The following is a 21,735-nucleotide window of genomic DNA, read 5'->3' as shown; positions in this document are numbered from 1 at the left end:
AAGAAAGGAAGTGTTAAACGAAACATGCCAAATGAGGATGAAAGTTACAAAATAAGACTGAGAACAACGAAACAAAAACACCATGACAAATTACATCATGTCAAAGACGTCCTTGTATTGTGTCGCAGAGGTTTCTTTTCAAAACTAGCATGCTAACCAGCTAGCCGTGGCCCGTCGAGTCTCGTAATACCACTTTCCTTCTCGAGAGGCGACAGTGAGTCAGCGCAGCGTCCCGTCTGCACTCAGTCCAACATGAGAGGATGAGGAATGAGCCAAACTCTAACCACCTGCTCCTGGCAAGAAACCACATCTGAAGGCAAGAAGAGAAGTGATAGAAATAGAGAAAAAGCAGGAGTTTATATATTGTCGTTGCTTTTCCAATAAGGTTTAATGCTGGACTCACAATATTTCTTCTAAAACTGGGAGATAAACAGCAGCAAATGATCTATAGGAGGGACTGTGCCTGTGATGCAGACCGTAAGCTGTTTTTGTACTTTGCTTGTGATGAACACTGATTGAAGGAGTTGTTAACATGAAACTGCTGCATAATCTGCGGTGTGTCTCACTTTCTTACGAATGAAGCGCGTTAATTTCAAGACATCTGCATCATTTTGAGGACTGGTTAAGAGCACCCTGACAGAAACCATGTCGGGACCGCGGCCTCATGTGTGAGTAAGTCGGTACAGTAATCCAGGCTCTGACCATCTGAAGTGTTCCTGAGAAAAACTTTGAATCTCCAGCAGCACTGCAGCTGTGTGGTCGATCTGTGCCTCTTTTATCTGGGAACAAATCAATAAACTATCACATCATTCCATTATTATTCACCTGAACATGCAGCCTTGCAGAAATCAGCTCGCGTCAGTTGGAGGAGACCGTGGGGCAATATCACAGAGTGTGTTTATTATTAAACTATAATAAAAAGCGCTTTCAATTTGTGCCAATCATCCAGATTCTATCCCTCCCTGAAGGTGCCCTGAACTCAGAGAGCAGAGCTCCACATTTTTAAAGAAGATCATTTTGCTGTCATTCATGTCTTTTTTTTTTTTTTCAGATCCATCCCTGTGATCATGAAGCTTTAATTTCATTTAGTTTGAACTTGCTGTGCCTGAGATGAGTTGTGTGTTTTCATGTGGTGCTTCCTGTCAATCACCGCTCAGAGGGAGAGATGGAGGTCTCAGCTGGGTAAAAAGGAAAATCTAATCTTGCATCTCTGATGACATCTGTGTCGTCTCCTTGTGGCCTCCAGGTTTGATTCAAAGTTTGACTTGTCATCTCAGAATTTGTATTTTAGAAATGTTGCCCTCATTGTGGAAATACTAGGATGTGAAAACTGGAAGGAGACAGATGCAAATTTTGGTCTCTAACTCCAAACTTAGATTTATTTCAATACACATCAATACTTCTTGGAAAAGAGATTTGTTCTTCCCTGCTGCCCATTTCCAGCTGAATTTAAGAACTCAATGTTTTGTCAGTCAGCTGGATCTTGACTGGAACATAAACATATCATTATTGTGTACGTGTTGTGTGCTTCCTCGCAAAACCTCGTCCGTCCTTCATGATTCACGAGAAGCTGAAGTTTGTGACAGCGGAGATGAGAAAAAGTGAGAGGAAGCTGAGGTGAAACCCCGTCTCATATTTCTTCTTTAGTGTCATTTATGAAAATGTGTGCTCAGAGAAGAGAAGCCATGAAAGCCACCTGATGAAGTCAAGGCTGCATTGTGGCGGCGGCGGCGGCGGAGGCTGTCGGGGTAAACTTGTAACCGTCAGTCAGGAATTTGGATTTATTAACCCAGGAAAAGCAGTTAAGTGATGAAACCGAAGCCTGCAGTCCATCCATCTGAGTTTGTGACGCACTGATATTTGCTGAAGGCCAGTCCCACTAGAGCTCCGGCTCCGTAAACACACACACTCATTCATCACACGGCTCTGTCAACACCTGGGACGACTTGTAGTTGGTCCAAAAATCTGTCAAAGTGTGCTAAGGTCAAAGTGCTCTGTCACTCCGGGTCCTGCTTTGGACTTAATAAGAGCAACACTGGCTGCAGGTGCACGAGTCAGGAGAGTTTACAGATTTACAGATTCAAACCCTCGTGGAGGAAAGTTTGACGTTTTCCTGAGCAAAACATTCGAAAAACACGACAAGCTTCATGAACGATTATCTGAGAGTGAAATGATGAGTGTCAACATGTCGAGTGATGAGTCATAGATAAAACATTATTATTATTAAAATAGAGGAAAAGATTATGGTAAAAGTGAGGAGGAAGAAGAAGCCATGAAGAACAGGAGGACGGAAGGAGAAAAAAGTCGACAAACTGGAGGAAGAAGAAGAGGAGTTGGACGAGGAAAAAGAAGAACAGGAAGAGCTGGATGAAAAAGAACAGGAGGAGGAAACTTAACACAAATGAGAAAGAAATTAGAAAGTAAGGAAAAAGAAGAAGATGAAGAACTGGAGGAAGAAAACAGTATTAGTAAAAGAAGAAGAATAGGCGGAGGACAAGGAAAAAGAAGAAAAGGAAAAAAACAGGGTGAGTAAAAACAGGAAGAGGAAACTTATGAGGAAGAAGAAGAAGAAGAAGAAAGAAAGAAAGGAAGAAAAAGACGACGAACTGGAGGAAGAAGAAGATGAGCTGGACAAGGAAAAAGAAGAACAGGGCAAACTAGAGGAAGAAAGGAAGAAAAGGAAGAGCGGGTCGAAAAAGAACAGGAGGAAAATTAAGTTGAACGAGTTAGAAATAAGTAAGGAAAAAGAAGAAGATGAAGAAATGGAGAAAGAAAACCGTATTAGTAAAAGAAGAAGAAGAACTGGAGGAAGAAGAAAACAGTATTAGTAAAAGAAGAAGAAAAGGCGGAGGATGAGGAAAAAGAAGAAAAGGAAAAAACAGGGTGAGTAAAAACAGGAAGAGGAAACTTATGAGGAAGAAGAAGAAGAACAACAAGAAGAACAAGAAGGAAGAAAGAAAGAAAGAAGGAAAGAACAAAAAAGATGACAAACTACAGAAAAAGAAGAGGAGGTGGACTAGGAAAAAGAAGGGCAAACTAGAGGGAGAAAAGAAGAACAGGAAGAGCGAGATGAAAAAGAAAAGGAGGAAACTTAACACAAACGAGTTAGAAATAAGTAAGGAAAAAGATGAAGACGAAGATGAAGAAATGGAGGAAGAAAACAGTATTAGTAAAAGAAGAAAAAGAGACGGAGGATGAGGAAAGAGAAGAAAAGGAAAAACAGGGTGAGTAAAAACAGGAAAAGGAAGAAGGGCGGAAGAAGATGAAGAAGAAGAAGAAGAAGAAGAAGAAATGGGGGAAGAGAAAAAAGTTGAATACTGAGGAGAAGAAGAGAGAGTAAAGGAAGATAATGAAGAGAAGTGGTGGAGGAGAAGAAACAGTATACAAAGAGAGAAAAACGTAACAAACATTGCTCTGAAATCATCATCAGTGTGCGAACACACAGCAGAAATGTGACTGTATAGCTCCTGTCTCCTGTTCCTTCATCAGCCACACAATCACACACAGTCTCTGCAACTCTTGGTATATTTTCCTGCATGTGTTTGGTGTTTTTAATCGACTTTACGGAGCTTGAAAGGACGTTGATGACAGTTGAGGGCTATCTCTATACGTTTCTGAATAACAGCCAATTTGACACATTCAGAATTCGACAGACAACCACTCTGTTATTCAGTAGTTTGCCAGCATCTACTTCTGAGGGCATCTGGAGGAGTCTTGGGCATAATTCAACAACACACGTACACGCTGAAGCCGTCTTCCATTTCCCTTTTAGACTGTAAATTGCCATCTGTTCTCTCACACTCTCAACGCCGCCACGAGGGATAATTAGATTAGATGCAGTGTCTCTGTAAACGTAAGAGCAGGAGAAACGTCATTGGTATGAAAGCTTGTAGCTGACATTGAACGCCACAGGACGAGGGCTGAGTGGAAGCCAAAACTTTAAGATTGCAACCGGGATAAGGCACCTGATGAGCAAGTTAATGACTGAATGAGTTAATGAGGTGGAAGAGGGAGCTCGGAACGAGGAGAGCACACCTGCAGTTCCTCCAGTAGTGAAGATTGTTTCTAAAACTTTTTCTCTTCGCCTCTTTTTTAATGGCACTTCAGGTCAGGGTCATGTACAGAACAGCAGTCCTGCAGCTGGCAGGGATTCAATGACGAATCCACGACTCTCACCTGCCGCGGCCCCAACAGACCGACGCTACCGAAGCTTTTTGTCACATTAATCACGACTCCTATCATCTCAGTCGTTTGGTTTTTGTTGCTTGGATTCCCATCCTCCTCTGGATCGTGCATACTAAGGAGAAAAACTCTCAGGAGGAAACAAGTCGGGATTGTTTGTAATGATCATAAAATCTGTCAAAGCGCTGACAGCGGTGGCGGCAATGCGCCGGGATGATTAAGCATCAAAGCTTCCCCTCCCTTATTGAAATATCGAGAAATATATCTGTCTTTCCAAATTAGTTCTCCACATCATCCAGGTCAGGAAAACACGACACCAATGATGACAAACCACGGTCGGTCACACAGCCTGATAGCTTGGATATATAGGTATAATGGAAACCTAATTAATTCAAGTCAAACGTGATTAAAATTCTGGAGGGATTTTTTTCAGAAACTTCATACTGAAACACTTCCCCGAGAACTGAACTGTACTCATAACTATTTCAAGAAAAGTGTCGGTGTCACCGTCATCGCCTCCATGTAAATTTCCTCTCTGCTCCACAGCGGGAAATGTTGTTAAATATGCATAGGCTGAGCTTTGCATATTTATAAAAATGTTATGCTGAGCTCAAACAAACTGCGACACCAAACAGCCCAGAATGTTTATACGGTCATTAGGATACTAGGCTGTTTAAGGAAATCGTGACTTTTAATAAATATCATAAACGGTTTCATGATTGTTGTCAGTCTTGTTTCATTTGCGTGCTGATTTTGAAGGACGTTTAGGTGAAGGGGGATCTCACTCCGGCCCGTTCCGAGTCAAATCTTGCCTCGCTGTTTTCGGTTTAAGCGTGCCGAGCTGATGGACTCGTGATGGATCGAGAGTCGGGTCGATTCACGCCAAGCTGGCTGCGGTGAGGACAACCCCCCCTTTCATCCCTTCAAACAAGCGTGTGTTGTGATTGACGGTGTCTGTGCAGGAGAGCAGGAGTCTCTCAAGTCTCTCAGTAGTTTTGTAGCTCCTAAATTAATCTTTTTAGTTTCTCTCCTGTGCCCCTGACTGTTCTTCCTGATGTCAACTTTATTTAACTGTTTCATCATGCTCGTGTTCAGCTGTTCAGCAGAGAGTCGTTTTAAGTTACTGCTGGGGAAAAAAACCCCAACATTTCCAGGTTTTTGCCGCTTCTTAATAAAAGCTCATAAATGCCTAATTACTATGAAAACTTTGATAGGAAATGAAAGGTGTCCATCACTGAATTAGCGGAGCTGTGTTAGCGGGTGCTCTCAGTTAAGACTGTGGGGCAGAACAGTATTAACGGCTGCTTCATAGACCACCAATAAAGATAAGACAGGCCTGTTATCAGTTTAAAGGCAGTTTCAACCAAGAAGCACTCGAACACGCCACAAAGACTACAGCCAACACCTAACAAGTCTGTATAAGTTTATATATGTATAGAAATGTCTATACCTCTGATGTAAAAAACGTTGTTATGATTAAAGGGTTTAATCCATGGTCTAAATCACCGTGAAACTGTGTTAGACTCCCTCTCGAGAGATCAAGTTAGCAGACCGCTAATTTACGGAGTTTAATCAACCTCAGAAACGACCGCACGACAACAATACACTGCAGTAAATGGATCCAAATATAAACCGCCACCAAAAAGCCACAAATAATGCTCAGAACAGCACCAAACTTCAGCAACAGTACAAATAGGGTCTCAGCACATAGTCTGGGGCATCTAACCTCCGCTAGCTTAGCTGGATTTCTATTGTGAAGCTAAAAACAGATTTCAACTCTCCTCCATCAGCTTCCGGGTCGGGGAAGTCCCGACGCGACGATTACCGAGTGCGGTTAGAAATGCTCAGTTCCGTTCTTTTCCCTGTCCGCTCTCGATAATAACTGTTATAAACTGGCAGGTAAGACACATATGAACTTTGATTGCTTTTCCATGGAGTCATAATCATACATTTTCATCCATGAGCCGCGGAACTCTACTGCACTCGGTAATCGACTCGTCTGGACTTCCTGTCAACAGGAAGCTGCTGCAGAAGAGTGGTAAATTTAGTCAGCTTTAGAAATCCAGCTAAGCTAGCGGAGTTTTAGTGCTGAGACCCTATTTGTACTGTTGCTGAAGTTTGGTGCTGTTCTGAGCATTATTTGTGGCTTTTTGGTGGCGGTTTATATTTGGATCCATTTACTGCAGTGTATTGTTGTCGTGCGGTCGTTTCTGAGGATGATAAAACTCCGTAAATTAGTGGTCTGCTAACTTGATCTCTCGAGAGGGAGTCTAACACAGTTTCATGGTGTGTTAGACCATGGATTAAACTTACACCGGAATATCCCTTTAAGCGGCATTTTTTGACACCATTCACGTTAATATAGCCGATTCTAAGAGAGAATATGTCCGTAAAAATGAGGGTAAACAGCTCTAAATGGGTGAAATCATGGATACTACAGCGACAGGCTCAACGGGCTTCCCCTTTCTGTTTCTCTTTCCGTGCACTGATCCACTTAGATGAAAAGCCAATCAGAGGGATTTCACTCACAGACAAGCGTCAGCCTGTTCTACATGCTGAATTGGCCAAACAGCCTCCAACAAGGGCTGTGCAGGGTCAGCGGTGCGGGACAAACCGGCAGCAGGACCACTGATACTCACTGACGACACTGACGATGCCCGACAGCCAACCGTACCGTCAAGAAGTTTGCCTTGTTGTGGAGGAAATCCAAATCCCATCACACATGTTAATGGAAATGCCCACTGGGTGTAATTTCTGGGTGTCTGTGTTCTGTGTGACACTGAACGCCTGCCAGCTCCAGAAGTGCTGATCACTAGCTCAGTCTGCACGCTAGATCTACCTGAAATACTGCCTCAGAGATCAATAGTCTTAACGCACAAGAAGGAGATTGTGATTATGAGTGCAGAACTTTTCAATCGATGAGAATGTTTTAATGTTTCCCGGGCGCAGAGGCTCGAACGCGAAGCTATAATGAAGTGTGACTGCAGCTCCGGCGCTGGCAGTGAAATGAGGCGCTGACCTCCGTGACAGTGGATGTTAATGTGTATGTATAATTTAGGCTGCTGCAGTGCCGGTGAAGGCTAAATGAGTGCATGTGGCGCGCGTTGTACAAAACCTGGATGGTACACAGACCAGCTGGCCTCAACAGCACGGCCACAGCGGTGTCGTCTGTACCGTACTGTTGTCCTCATTCGCCTGATTCCTTACTGATGCCGTTAACAATGTTTTGCATTGATTCGACGAAATGAAAGAGCCTCAAGACTTTTCTCTAGTTAAGTAAAATGTGTTTGAAATGAGAAAAAAGTCACCTGCTGTGACACCATACCATGTTCTTGTTCATATTATTTATTAGCTGCAAGCTATTCTGACAAAATAAAGGCAAATAATACACCACATTCAGGGTTTTGATGGGTTTAATGCTTTTTAAATTGCGGACATTAAAGAGAAGTTTTTTTTGTTATTGTTGTTTTGAACCATTTATTCCCTCATCGCTCCACTATAAAAGCTTGTTCAAGGGTGCAGGGTCATTTGTATTTTTTCCTGCCTGGGCGGCGATTTAAAGTCTGTAACTTTCTCTTCGTGAGCCAGATTCTCAACACGGCAGCTGTGAGGGCTTTCAGTTCTCTGTCTGTGCAGATGAAAGGTAAATCTGGCAAATTCAGAGTGAAAAGGAGTTGCGGCAGATTGCTGCTCTTTTTGTATTCAAAAGACTCGATCAGTCTGTAAAAAGTAGATGTGTTGATGTCAGAAAACAGCAGGAAACAACAGTTCGGAAGTGGCTGCAGCGGCTGGAAGCTTTGATGCCTGTAAATGTTTGAATCTTTCGTGCTGCTTCAGAAGAGAAGTACAGCGGCGGAGACTCTTGACATGCTGCCACAAGCGGTTCTAAAACGAGAAAAGGTGTTGAACACAAATCCCTCTCTGCTTACGCTCCCCAAGGTGCCGCTTTGCTTTTGCTACGCCCTTGTCCTAAATTAAATGTGGGCGGGGCGGCGACTACACTTAGGACATGCATCAGTGAACGCAACAGAAGCACCATCAGACTCCCGGCTCGGCTGTTGCTTTTACAGCATTAGAAATTCACCGCCATACAGAGAGTCAGCGCCCTCTCACCGGGGGAGGAGACTGCAAACAGCCCGGTCTGTGTAGGACATACAGAGAAGGATGTCACCAGGAACTTGAGCTTGTATCTTTGTTTTTTGTTTTTTTTTACGTTTGTAAGTGTTGATGAGCTTTTGGTGCGAAGTGAGCGACAGACAACGAGGCTGCAAATTGGGTGCAATTTGAATCTGGGTTTCAGGATTTGTAAGCGTGACACCACTGAATAGTTTGAAGGCGACGTGGACACATTTGCAGCTGTGTTTTTGGTGATAGAACGGGTGTTTTTTAAGGAGGCTTCCCGACATTTCCAGCCATGTTTGTATTTTAAGCCAAACCATGATGTTTTCCTAACTCTAGCCAAGTGGTTTTTGTGGAACAGCCTTTCAAACAAGGGAGAAATAGAAACATTGCACCCAAACTTACATAAAGTTACACTAGAATCAACTTTTTTATTCTTGTCATTGGGGTGCATTCCAATATGGTATTCAACGTAAAAAGGCTTCTGCAATGAGCGCCTTTACGGTCCACATATTGCCATATTCTCTTTTTCTAAAATAATATCAAACTGCATGGTTAGTTTTAAAAAATATAACTATATATATTTCCAGGAGCAGCTTGTGTATGTACTGCATATATACCGTGCATGTTACACTAACTGCATATTGAGCTGACGGACACTTTCTGCCTGGATGAGCTTCAGAAGGCCAGAATCACAGGTGTATTTATGACTGGCAGGTGAAAGGCTCCAAACATAGCTCAGTAAACGTTCAGCATGTCCCACAGGTTAGAACTAACATGTGACGGCATGTGACACAGCATCTTTCTCTGAGTTAGGCGGGACGGCTTCGCTCGGAGTGCTTTCAGGCACTGGGAATGTAACGCAGGACACAAATTACACGTCAGACATTTAGAATGTAATGTAAGTGTACATTGAATGCAAGATTTATGCCGCTCTCTCGCTCTCTTTCTCATTTAATCCTTACGTTGCATTTGCATTTTAATGCCTGCTTCGCTGGCAAGGAGAAGTGCATGCATGTAATTACTGAATTCATAACCTCAGACTGCTCAAAGTTTAAACACATTAAGAATAAATCCATTTTAAGAACGAATGTACGAAATCAATCGGAAGGTAGATCAGCCTCGGCTCCTCTTCGTCACCGAGGTTGAGCAGGTTTGTTAAAAGATCACCGCGCTTCTTGGTTGCAGGATTATGCGTGTGAGAACAACCCTGGTGTGATTACTGTGCTAAGAGATGCATGGCTTAATGTCATCACTGTGAAAAGATGCAGATGTGTTCAAGGTCCTCCAAGAGCTCCGAACCTGTACAGTACGTCTCCCGACTGCTGTTGTTTATCGAAGTGGAGGAAGATGCTCATCAGCTTGATTTAATCACGAATGTTGTGGACACTGTGCTAATGCAGGGAGATGAGTAAAAATGGATGCAGATGGAGAGATGGGTGGATGAGAGGATGCGTGAGAGGGCAGTGGTGAAGCTCACTCTGCTCGGTGTGAGAGCTGAAGGTGGGAGAGACAAATGATTCACAGCACAGGGGCAACGGCTGTCAGGCTAACACTCCTTTAGCAGTGATGTCACTCTGTGTGCCTCTGAAATGCCGCTGCAGTGTGTTAAGTGTGTTAAAAACAGGCACACTGTGAATGTGACAAATGACAATGCTAGAAGTGCCTAAAAATACCAAAAGTCAAGGAAAAAACTGAGCAGGAGCCAGCAGCCGTAAACCAGCGGTACTGTGGCTTTTACAACAGACTGTGTGGAGTCATTTCTGTTCAGTCTTTAAAAGAGAAGCAGAGCCTCGGTCGTCTTTGGTCGTCAGGTATTTCTTTCAAAGCTTTGAGGTGTGTTCAGGCTCATTATCCTGCTGCGGTCTTAATGCTTCTCCACAGAGATCAAACCAGAGGGTGGAGCATGTCTCTGAAGAATGGAGCGGTACTCCACAGTAGGCAGAATCTCCCCGGACTTGAAAAATGACCACCATCACGTTCAGGGTTGATTTGATGCACTGTGGTGTCATCGTCTCTCCTGTTACGGGCGGCTGTAGAGCCACCATCTTGTCTCGGAAGATCGATTCCCCTGGTCTGCATGTTGAAGTGTCCTTGGGCTAGACATTGAACCCCAAACTGCTCCTGATGTGCTACTGTAAGTCGCTTTGGACAAAAGCGTCTGCTAAATGCCCTAAATGTAAATGTTACCGCCACAAGTCTCTAGCCTGGATCCATCAGTAATTAGGACTTTTTTCCGGTCATCCGCCTGGAAATTCTGTTATTCTTAGCTCACCTCAAGGCATTTTTTTCTCTATTGAGAAGTGGTTTAGAAACTGCTCCTCGTACGTTAAGACTACCACACAGGAGACTTCTTTTCAAAGGACTTTTGCTGATTGTGTTTCTTGTGTTTTGTGTTTCTGTTGTTTTTCTTTCTGTATCTGTGAGTAAGTTGATTCTCTATCTCTCAGGGAACTGAGCTCGATGTGTGATCATGGTGGTGCGGCCACTTTGGGTCTGATACAACCAATCTAGTTTCCGTAAACCCTGAGAAACCTTGAGTCACGCCAAGATTTGAGGCTGGGAATATCCTCGTTTTTGGACTTCCAAGACTTTCATTTACTTTTTGAATCCTCTAACTTTCTGATTGTTATGAGATGGCTGTGGCTCCGGAGGTAGAACGGTCTGCCACCAATTTCAGGTTTGGTAGTTCGTTCTCAGCCTCTGCAAGTCTACATGTCGAAGTATCCAAGATACTGAACCCCAGTTTGCTTCTGATGGCTCTTCCATCTGTGTTTTTGAATGTGTAAATGCTGACTCGGGTTGTAAAGCGCTTTGAGTTAGTGAAAATGAACACAAAAGCTAGTGTCTTTAAAGACATAACACTCCAAACATTGTGTAATGTTTTGTAAAACCATCAAAATGTCTTATTAAATACACGTTTAAGCGCTGTGATCAATGAGATGAGTCGTCAGCGCACGCAGGGGGTCGAAAACAAACCAGAATGACTGTGAGTTTAAGAAGAGATGAACATAGGGAGTTGTTTTTCTGCCTTTAATGACATGAATCATAAAAGCAATGAGTGGAAAATGTTCAATTTCAGAAGTAGGGAATTGTCAGATTTAGCTACTGGCTCCGGTGACATGGTCAGAGCTCAGCATTTTAATGAGGTATTTGAGGGTTTTGCTCCTGAAACTGCAGGAAGGAACGTCTGGTTTTTAAGGTAAGACGGCTCACACTGTTCAAGGCTGTTGAATAAAGAGTGCAAACCTTTGTTAAACTCTGTGGTCGGTCAGTTTAACAAGCTTCAGTTTGACTTGACGGCATATAGAAGTGCAGAATGATGGCTTCGGGTGGGAACAGCATTCCTGTTATTGCGCGAAAAGGCAGGAAAACGTCTCTTTTCAAGACCTCGTGTGGCTGATCAATAATATCTATTTAACCTTATATGAGTGAAGCTTCTCCTGTATACAATGCAATCATCTTTTCCCAAGTGCCACAGCAGGATGTCCATACTAATGTCACAGATATTATAACTGGAACGAATCTGACTGTGCTCTTCTGCGCAACAGTCGACTGCAGGAAATTTCACGCTGATTTGATCATTATCACTGCTAATAGCCGCCGTTTCGCACTCGAGTATGTGTCCTGATAGCTGACAGATGTCTATCACAGCTGGCACGGGGCAATAAAGAAAGACAGAAACAGATTTTGAAGTGTTAAAAAAAAGTCTTACTGATAAATTCAGCTCTGAAAAGCATGGACAGCTGACCTCAACACACAAAAAGAAAATAACTGAAAAGTAATCTCTCATGTCAGAGTATTTAGGCTTGACACAGTGCGAAGGAGACTTCAGCAAAGCCCCTGGGATAAGTCAAAAAGATTGAGTATCTTAACATTTCTCAGGGTGTCTGTCACTATATTCAGGGTCAGGGTTGAGCCGTTGGGGGTCCAGCTTGTACTCAGAATTTATGTCCGCTTCCTGTTGATGTGTCAGGGGATTTCGTGCTCCACTGGTTGCCGTCAGCGACCCAATCTCAAGTGAAGAAAACTTTGTTTTTGTGCTTCATTTTCCGTCGTCCACATGAACTTCTTTTTAGCGGTCTCCTGCAATTCCCTCCGCAGCTGCGAGCCGCTGAACCAGAAGGGGGGCCTCGCCCTCGAGGTTCATAAAATAATTTCTGGGTCAAAATATACGGTAATTTATAGTTTCTACAGTGATAATCGTTTTCTATTCCGCGAGTTAATGCGTGCGGCTTCTCCCACCGCTGAAAGTGAAAGAGGAGGTCAGCCATGTGGTTGTTGGCTGTGAGAGTCTAATGGTTTCAGTGTTGGGCTCTTCAATTTATCTTGAGTGGGGTCACATCTCTCTGCTCGTGTTGTGAATTCATCCGTAACATTTAAATGCACGGGAAATCACTCTGTTTTTATAAAGGCAGCACAGTTAAAACTTTGGTATCTGATGCAGGAAAACTACTTCTCTTCCTTCCTCTTTATATGAAGTGAAGACTCACAAAGACACTGATAATCAACTTGCAACCAAAACTTCAATACTTGCACAATTTAATCTTTTTTGGGGATAAACTTACAACACTGTGAGACTTTAATTAGTACTTAAGGCAAAATATTTTACTCAGTGTTGAAGAGGACACTGTGGTTTCTTTGATTGTGCCTCATTTGCTCTTTCAGGGTCTTGTAATTTGGCAGCGCTGCTTCTCAGGTTGACGTGGAAACACCTGGGCCTCGTTCAGACCACCAGCACACCTGATTTCAACTCACATCAGCTCACTGACACCTGAATTTACTATGATCTATAGTAAATGGATTTATTTCCAGCGATTTATTTACAACTGTGTGAATAAATCAGTTAGCCGAAGTGAATTTTGGTGTCTCCCCTTTATGTGATGCAGCAATCGTGCACAAAACAAATGTGCTCTTTTAGTTTCACTGCTCCAGGAAAAGATGAGCAACAGTGGGGAAAAATTAAACCTCAAACAAAGGGCGGGCAGGGCGACACAAAGCTCCTCCTACCCTCTGCCTCTCTGTGGTTTGATGACTTTATTTTGTTTTTGTTTTGTGCAGATAAAGGCGTGTCAGGTGGCATCTTGGCTCATGGGAGAAAAAAATGACTTATTGCAAAGAAACAATGGAAAATCAGAAAACACACCCAAAACTTTAAAACATTTTTTTCCATTTTCAGAGGACATCGAGGGAAAGCCTTTCAAGTATTGCCTCTGCATTTTATAATCAAATATTCTCTTTATTACACAGAGCTGTTCCGCTGCGCCATCTGCAACAATATGTTTTTATTTGGAGATGAAGGGCACAGATGTTGCTGGATATTAACATAGAAAATACGATGCTATTGACTCAAAGCGGCGTCTGTGCGCTCAAGCTTTTTACTAATGTTCTAGATTTCAGTTCCATAAGCTGTATGAGTCCATCGTCGCGTGTCCTACAACACTGTACATAAATATGTCAGTTTTTCACAGACTCAGTGATTGATGTTTTTATCCCATGAGCATTATGTTGCACGGTTTTCAAAGTTATCGTAGCGCTCTGTAATTATGTGGCACTGTGTAGACAACAGACAACAAGGAAAAAAACAATCCCCGGTAACTCCCCTGAAAGAGAGACCAAAGTCAAAGTCTTTGTTTAAGTTCCTGCGACAGGCAGAAATCCAATATTGAAGCAGCGAGGCCACGTCTGATTACATCTCGACTAAACTAAGTAAAGACGGCTCAAGATCCTTCATTAATTTAATCTCGGCGAGAGATATCGCGGCTCCGAGAGGTGTTTGGACTGTCAGGGGCGGAGTCGGTCAGTCCAAAGAGAGAAAATGTGTTTGTGCATCAGTGTTAAGACGTCTATAAAGATCAGACTGTATTTTATATGCACAGCCTCCTTTGACATCGCTGATCAACTCCAATGGCCAGTTTTATGTAATGACTGAGTCTGCTCTGTCAGGCAGTCAGGACTCAATGCTTTTTATATCAAGTAAAGACTCATTATAGTCAAAAAGCTGTTAACATCAGGCAGATAGAAGGCCTTATAATTAAGCTTTTATGCTCCATTAATCTCAGACAATCACTTTTTCAGCACTGGAGTCGAATAATGCGTTCTCATTGTGAGATGTAGCAGAAAACACGACGGTCCAACGCCAGCGGTAGCTCGTGTCCTGCAAATTATGTCATGATTTTAAATTGCCTGTTCCCTCTGTTCTGTGATTCGCAGAGATCTGTCACAGTCCGCTGGTATCGAATCTTCTGCCATCGTCCTTCAGAAGCTCCTCACACCTGTCCGGCAGCCACGGGCCAGGATTTGCTAAGCTGAACAGGAGAGAAGGTGAGTCCAATAATGTTTTTTCTCCTTAATAAATGTGCGTGGTGTAGGTTGACTGACAGCTGTTGATCAGTTTGTTTGGTTTGCATCTTTTCTTGAGCTGCGTTTAGATCACAGCCTGTGAGGCGAAATTTACCAGCGTGGTGCGGCCGAGAGCAGGAGGTTGTGAGAAATAACAAGGGCAGGATTGTAAACAAAACCAGCAGTACAAGCTGTTAATTATATAAATGAGAATATTTCAGGGCTTCCCCTGGAAACACATGGTGAGCCTGTTTCTCAGTGACACCTCATTGTTGCATTTCACTAATTGCAAGTCAATATTTGAACAAAAGGACCAAGAAATTTGGCTTCAGTTATTATTCCACCTCTGGTTCTCTGTGACAGCTTTGTATCAGGCATCTATTAAAACACTGTATAGCCCCTTTTAGATAGCAAAGGTGGCACATTTGCAGCAAGGTAAAGGCTGCAATGTGCCGCCTTGTCTATCTAAAAGGGAGGTGCAATGTTCCTTCTTTTCCAAAAAGCCGCCAATTGGCCGCCACTGGGGTAGGCGTAAACATGTGACGTGACGTGAAACACGAAGTTGGGCAGTGAACAGTGGAGCAGGTCCAATTTGTCTTCAAAATAAGAGCTTTACATTGCACCCCATTGTAGTTTAGAACTGGGTTCTTAGCGGGGGGCTTTTAATTTGAAAGTAGCGACAGCAACAAATGGACAACGAAGACAGCAACAGAGACCGAGGAGACGCTAGCATCTCCTGGATCTCAGCAGCTGTCCAGTTGCTCATCTTGACGTCCGCGGATGAAGTGATGGACTGACTGCTGTGATCAGCTGTTTCCTGGTTTTAAAACTCCCCGGCTGTGGGTTGCACAACAGTGCAGGTCATCAACACCTCCGCCCATCTCACGCAATTGCCGGCACATCGACGGCTCGGATTTACATAGCAATGGAGGTGGAAAAAAGTGTATTTTTACCAATTTACCGCCTTCTGTCTAAATCCACGGACCTAGCGGCAAAAAGGACAACCAAATTGACAGCTTGCTGGCCAGAATAAAAACGGCTCATGTTAGCTAAATTAAAAATGTGGGTTTTCATAATACTTAGATTTCTGTCCTGAGATGCTGGAGAAGCTTGAAAATGCATGTTAACAATGCTTGCAAATTGCTTGAATTTGAACATGTAAAAGGTGCAGGAGTCCTGAGGCTACTGTTACTTCCCACTATGACAATACACAGAAGAACCCAGTCAACAGAATAAATGTTGGCAATGTATGATTCTGCAAATTCTTTATGTTCATTATGTCCATTTTTCCTTACAGCCAGCCAGGTGTTTACCGCTTAGAAATGTTGAAACGCAGTCTCAAACTGGAGTCACTGGCTTGGAACCTTCCGATGCTGATTTTGGTCTTTTGGTCTGGACGTTTGAAACAGGAAAATGTGAAAAGCACTGAGCTGTGCTGGAAGTGTGTGATGATCACAGTCTTATAGCCGAGCCACATCTGCCTCACCTGCTGGACAGGAGCCGGGGTTAACTGCCAACATTTTATTCTGTTGTAAAGTCATTTTGCCCCCCTCAAAAAGATGTGGGTGAGAGGAGCCTTCCCCAGCTGTTTCTCCATATTTATAGAGTCAGAATCATCCAAAACAACTGTAGCCTTCCACTTCAGGTGCTTCAATAATGCAGTTTGGAGTGGAGGACATGCACGGCCCAAACGCACCTCAGTGGAAGCCGTTCTTCCACCAGATTTTCTCATTTCCAGTCCAAAGATACCGCCATCGTGTTTAAAGATGTAGAAAAATTACCATCTCATCATGATTAAATGATCATAAAGGGCCCGAATGTCACTGTTAATAAGTAGCAGGAGGTCTCTCTGTCCTATAACACAGCGTGATCTTTCAACAACTCCATCTCCTGCTCAGTTATTCTCCCTGTAGGCCTGTTCACATATAAAATTTAGCAGCTTAACATCAATAACTCATTGCGGTGTTCCTTTCTTCTTCTCTACTCTGTGTTCTTTATTTTATTTTTTTTACCCCCCAGTGTTTTAGTTGGTTGTGCAGAGAAAACCAGCTGTAAGGGGAGGCTTCCCTCTGTTTCTGTTCCGATGTATTGCGGCAACGCCGTTCACCTCGTGATTCAGTTCGCTGCAGGACACACAGCACGCAGCTCAGAGGAGCCGGAGTCACATCTCAGGGTGAATGACGGACAAAACGACAGATAAAGCCAAGTGCACAGCCTCGTTAGGGCTGTGTTATAGGTACATCTGTTGCAGGTGTTTTAGATAAGTGAATAACGCTTTGCAAAACTTGCATGTCATCAGAAGAACTGAGGCAAAAGTTGGATTTGAAAGAACACAGTAAATGTGCTGATGCGGAGGCTTAGAGAACACACCCCTCAGAGTCGGCTGCTTTGCACTCGTACCAGCCACAAGAATCAGACGGGAGCACTGTGATGTCTTTGTCTGCGACACGACGGAGGATCTGGGTGATTCTCATCCACCTGGGAGACGGCAGGAGGCACAGCCTGCAGGTTTCTGTTTCCATGGTGTGTTTGATGGCGAGAGCTGTGAGAGAGACTCACCCGCTGTGATCCCTCGCTTCAGTCAACCCACTCTGTCTGTTTACCGAGCTGAGTTTGATCTGCGTTAAGGAGGATCAGATGCCTCTAAAGGACCATCAGACGTATCTGAATGGCAAGAGCATAAGATATTTATCTGCACGGATGAAAAGAGAGAAGCCATGAGAAGAAGAGGAGGAATAAATAAGATATAACCTAAAAGGAAGGACGTGTGAAGATGTGTTCTGGTCTTTGTTGAAAAATTTTGTCTTACACCAGAACAAAGAAAACAAAGATTCTGCTCAATGAAAACACACGTTTAATACTCTGCAAACATCTCTTTAAAGTTATTAAACAGTACTAAATGTGCATACACTATATAGATAAAATATTAAGCCTGTAATCTTGCAATCTATTTCATATTGCGAGGGTTTAACGCTTGTAATTCCTCGTCAAGGACTTTTTCCTTACAATAACACCTCGTGGGTTACAATGCCTTATTCATTCTCAACCTGAGATTTCGAGTGAATTACAGTTTGAAAGTGAATTAGACCGATCAATAAATCTAATTCAGGCTTGAAAGCAGCATCACACACCTCAGATGTGAAAAAAATAAATACTTAAAAGCTTCAATTGAAGAATACCAGCTGTTCTCTGCAGAAATCGCTGAATAAATTAAAAACCCCTGCTCGTTTTTCGTCTCCCCCCCAGCTGCTGCGAGCGCTCCTCACCCTCTCCGGAGTCACCCTCCGAGGAGTCGCCTCATTCAGAGTTAATTTACCAGCAAAATGAGCAGAGACGCTTACAGCGCAGCACGCGGCTCTGTTTTAGAGAAAACACGGAGCTGCTTCCTTCAAACACAGCCTTGTTGCACTATCAACCTGTGCGTTAGCCCATGAAAGAGCAGTGTTAATAATACAAATTGTGCTCTAATTCCTCAACCAGTCATCAGCTAGAGAAGTGGTGAGTCAATTATCTGAATTATAAATCAAAGTAGGATTTAAAAATGTCTGACGATGCGGACGAGACTGTGGCGCAGATCAGAGGGTGAGTGGGCAAAAAGCTGTGTCCATCAGAATAACTCGAAAAGGCCCTAATCACACCTAAATTGTGATGTTAGGCTCAACTGACGCCCTCCACGGATCTAGAAGATGACAAAGAAGCACCAACAACAGGCAGAATTAAATACACAGTGTCTCATTTGGGTTAATTACATGTAACATTTGAACTGGTCACTGCAACAATCCAGACTCCCTTAAAAATAAGGAACTTAAGAAACTTAACAAACCTTGTCAAAAGCCTCAGCTCGTCAATGCACCGGCCTGTCTGCTTCTTTCCTGCCAACATTTAGCAGCTGTTTGAAAACAAAAAAACAATTGATGCTAATTGTCAGATTCACAAAAGTACGCTGGGAAAGCCCCCAGACTCCATGAAAGATTAATTACATTTTGTGATTCGCTGGGTTAACTTTGTGAAACACTGTCGACAACAAGTTCTTAAATATTCTGGCATTCTTCTTCATTTGGCAAATGTTCTGCACAAAGATTTTTCTATTTGCTTAAATAACATTGTCGTCCCATGTGGGTAAGTGAGATCTGATCACTAGAGATGCATGTTATTGCCATTTGTGAACTGATGGATGGATGTTAACACCAGATCTGAGTCCACTCATAGTGCCTCTACACCAGCACTTCCAGCTGAAATTTAATAAAACAAAATCCATGAAATATTAAATCTACTAATGCTTAATAAACAATAAACTACAGGTTCCTTAGAGGGACATAAATTAGATGAGAATATATGTAAATAGCCGGACTTTTAACCTTACTCTTGTGTATTTTGTTTTCATCAAACCCGTCATGATTAACATCTGAAAGCAGAATGATTTTTGAATATTATTCCATGTTTCTCGCCCCCTACATTTTATACTGTGACATCTACAACATTTAAACTCCAGCTTCTAACTGTTTAAAATTTTGCCGAGGACATTATTTGACTGTGGGCAGACACATACTTGGGTAGTGTCTTGATATTTGATTCAAAACACTTATCTCTGGCAGCGCTGTGTCGTTTTTCAACCGTGTTCGAACCAACCTACATTACAATATATGCCTGGAGAGTGGGGAAGTGTCTGCTCTAATGACTACGATATGCCGGCTCTGAAAAAAACACTTCTGTCTGAAACTAAGAACATATAAAAGAAGCTCAGACGTCTCTGGCAAAGTTGATCAAGTTTTTTTCTACTTTAAATTGGGGTCTGACTCCGCCGATGTACATCCTGGGGAAGTTTTGAAACTTCTTCCTCGTATGTTGAGGATTCAAAGACGAGGACTGGAGGGGATTTTCCTTTAATTTTCCCAGAGGGCTCTTGCTCAGCCTCTGACTCTCCTGATAACCAAGTGGCTCAATTGGCAGAGAGCCGGGGCTCAGAAGTTCTCTCTAGAAGAACTTTGTCAGAGACATCAATACATTTCTACAATCTATGGCTGTCACAACAAAAGGAATTGTAGCGAATAAAGGATGACACTGATACGGTCAGTGGCTGTCAGTATTAATTAGAGATTTGTCTTCAGTCATCAACGAGTGAGCAGTTTTAGATCTAAACACATCTCGGCCTGTCGTATATCAGTCTGAATTATGGTCTGTTATGACTCATTGCAGTTACGTTATTTTCTTGTTAATTCTTTTGTGTGTACTTCTATTTTTACGTGAGTACATGTTGTCCGTTCCTTGTCTTCGCAAGACTATCTGAAGGTTGTAACTTTAGTTCAGTTTATTGTTTCTCCCCTGGCTGTCTAATGCAGATGTCTCCTTCAAACGTTGCTACTTTTTGATTTTTAACCTGTTTTTTTTGTCCGGCTTTATCACTGGAACATGTCTAACCTATGACAGAACTACATTTATCAGTGTTTGAAAAGGAAGAGTAAGTTTTGGATGATGAGCAGCAGACTTTGAGATCTCTGACCACGTCCAACGACTATTTTTTCACTCTCTGAAAAAAAAGCCTGGTTGCAAGGGAATGAAATGGACAAAATGGGGCTCCAAATAACTTTACTGAGGTCTGTCTCCACCACAACATCATGGATCAAGGTGTTGCACTCAACAGGCTGACCATGTTCTGAGCAGACAGAGTGCAGGACTCCGACAGGATGAGGAGAGGCGGACTCTTTGTTTACGCCATTGATGCTTGGTGCTCAAACTCAGGCACCTGATGCTTTAATGTGAATATGCTGACCATATTATGATCACCATCTTGTTGTGGCATTCACCCCAATAGAGAGGTTGGTTGTTGGTGTTCCTGCTCTGGAGAAAGGATGTGACAGTCTAGCGAAAAGGTCTGTGCAGGTTTGTTGTTTAACTGAGTTGGCCATGGCCGGCAGTAGCCAATGTTCAGTTGCAGCACTGAACCGAGTAGCTTCATTTTTGAGGGATGCTATAATATGTTGAATGCTTGAGTAACCATGGTGACTATGCAATCATGTGTGTAATGACAAATAAATGACCTTGTAACCTTGTTGTTACCTCGTTCCTACTCAAACGTTACCCAAGACTCTCTCCCCAATGGGAACAAGAGAAAAATAATGATAATTTTGTTTGGCATTCAAGTAGAAATGGTTACCAGAGAGCGGGAAAAGGCTAATTTTGGGCGAACCATTCATAGATGGGAAAGGTGCTCTGAGGATGCTGCAGGGCTTGTTAAATCATCTAAAAGGAGATTGTTAAAAGGTTCTCGGTGGAGTTTTGTTTTTCATATTCAGTGTTTTCAACAATAACTTGAGTGTATCCTTGAAGTCTAACAAACGCGTCGGGAACAATATCCCAAGTCCTGCATGGTTAACAGCTCTTGGTGTTACCTTGCCAAGTTTGTTGGCATCTTCAGTTTGAAACCAAGGACAGGATCACAACCCTCCTGTTCTTACATGCATGTGTGTCTTCTTTTAAACAAACAAATTGGGGACCGACTGGGAAAACGTCCTCTAGTTGTCCCCAAGTTGTGGTTGAAGTTGGAGACAGCGAGCAGTAAAAGAGGCCAGGTGAAGGATTTTATGAAGAGAGACAAGATCAAATCTTTCCAGATGATGTTCAGACAGCACCATGTCACTTTGGCCACACAAGCACTCACACCTCATGGCATTTTAATTATTCAACGTGTCTTCTTCTTATAGTCCTCGGCCCCCGTACTCAGATTATATGAACGTCTGCTATGAACTGGCCACTTTAATATTACATAAGTCTTGCAGTGTTGACCGTAAATGCCTCATCTGCAGATTTTATTATGCGGAGAACAGTCCTAAAGCTGCAGATTAAACTCTTTTGACTGTTCCAAATTAAACATCAAAGAAACGAGTTGATAAAGCCTTTGTGCTCAGGGCTTTTAAAACTCTGGAAAAGTTTGAGTCTGATGAGATGAGTTTAGTGAGATTGGTCCTTTTTTAAGAAACAAGTGAAAACGCTGCATAGATTTTTGTGCGTCTGAAAACTTTTTTTGTTAATGAACTGCAGATCCGTCCGTGTACCTGAGTCGATATGATGGATGAATTTTTATCAACCTTTGAT

At 42.8% G+C, this 21,735-nt stretch overlaps 1 protein-coding gene across 2 annotated transcripts in view; it reads left to right on the top strand.

Moving 5' to 3' along the window:
* LOC115597193 (contactin-associated protein-like 4) overlaps positions 1–21,735 on the top strand; it is a 77,483-nt gene that overhangs the window by 5,658 nt on the left and 50,090 nt on the right. For both annotated transcript variants that reach the window (XM_030442947.1, XM_030442948.1), the window contains one exon: positions 14,515–14,625. In XM_030442947.1, the coding sequence (XP_030298807.1) occupies positions 14,515–14,625 (111 nt within the window). The remainder of the gene's footprint in view (positions 1–14,514; positions 14,626–21,735) is intronic.

The sequence above is a fragment of the Sparus aurata genome, chromosome 15 (assembly GCF_900880675.1).
Source record: "Sparus aurata chromosome 15, fSpaAur1.1, whole genome shotgun sequence".
NCBI classification, from domain to species: domain Eukaryota; kingdom Metazoa; phylum Chordata; class Actinopteri; order Spariformes; family Sparidae; genus Sparus; species Sparus aurata.
This window is presented reverse-complemented; position numbering and strand designations above follow the sequence as displayed.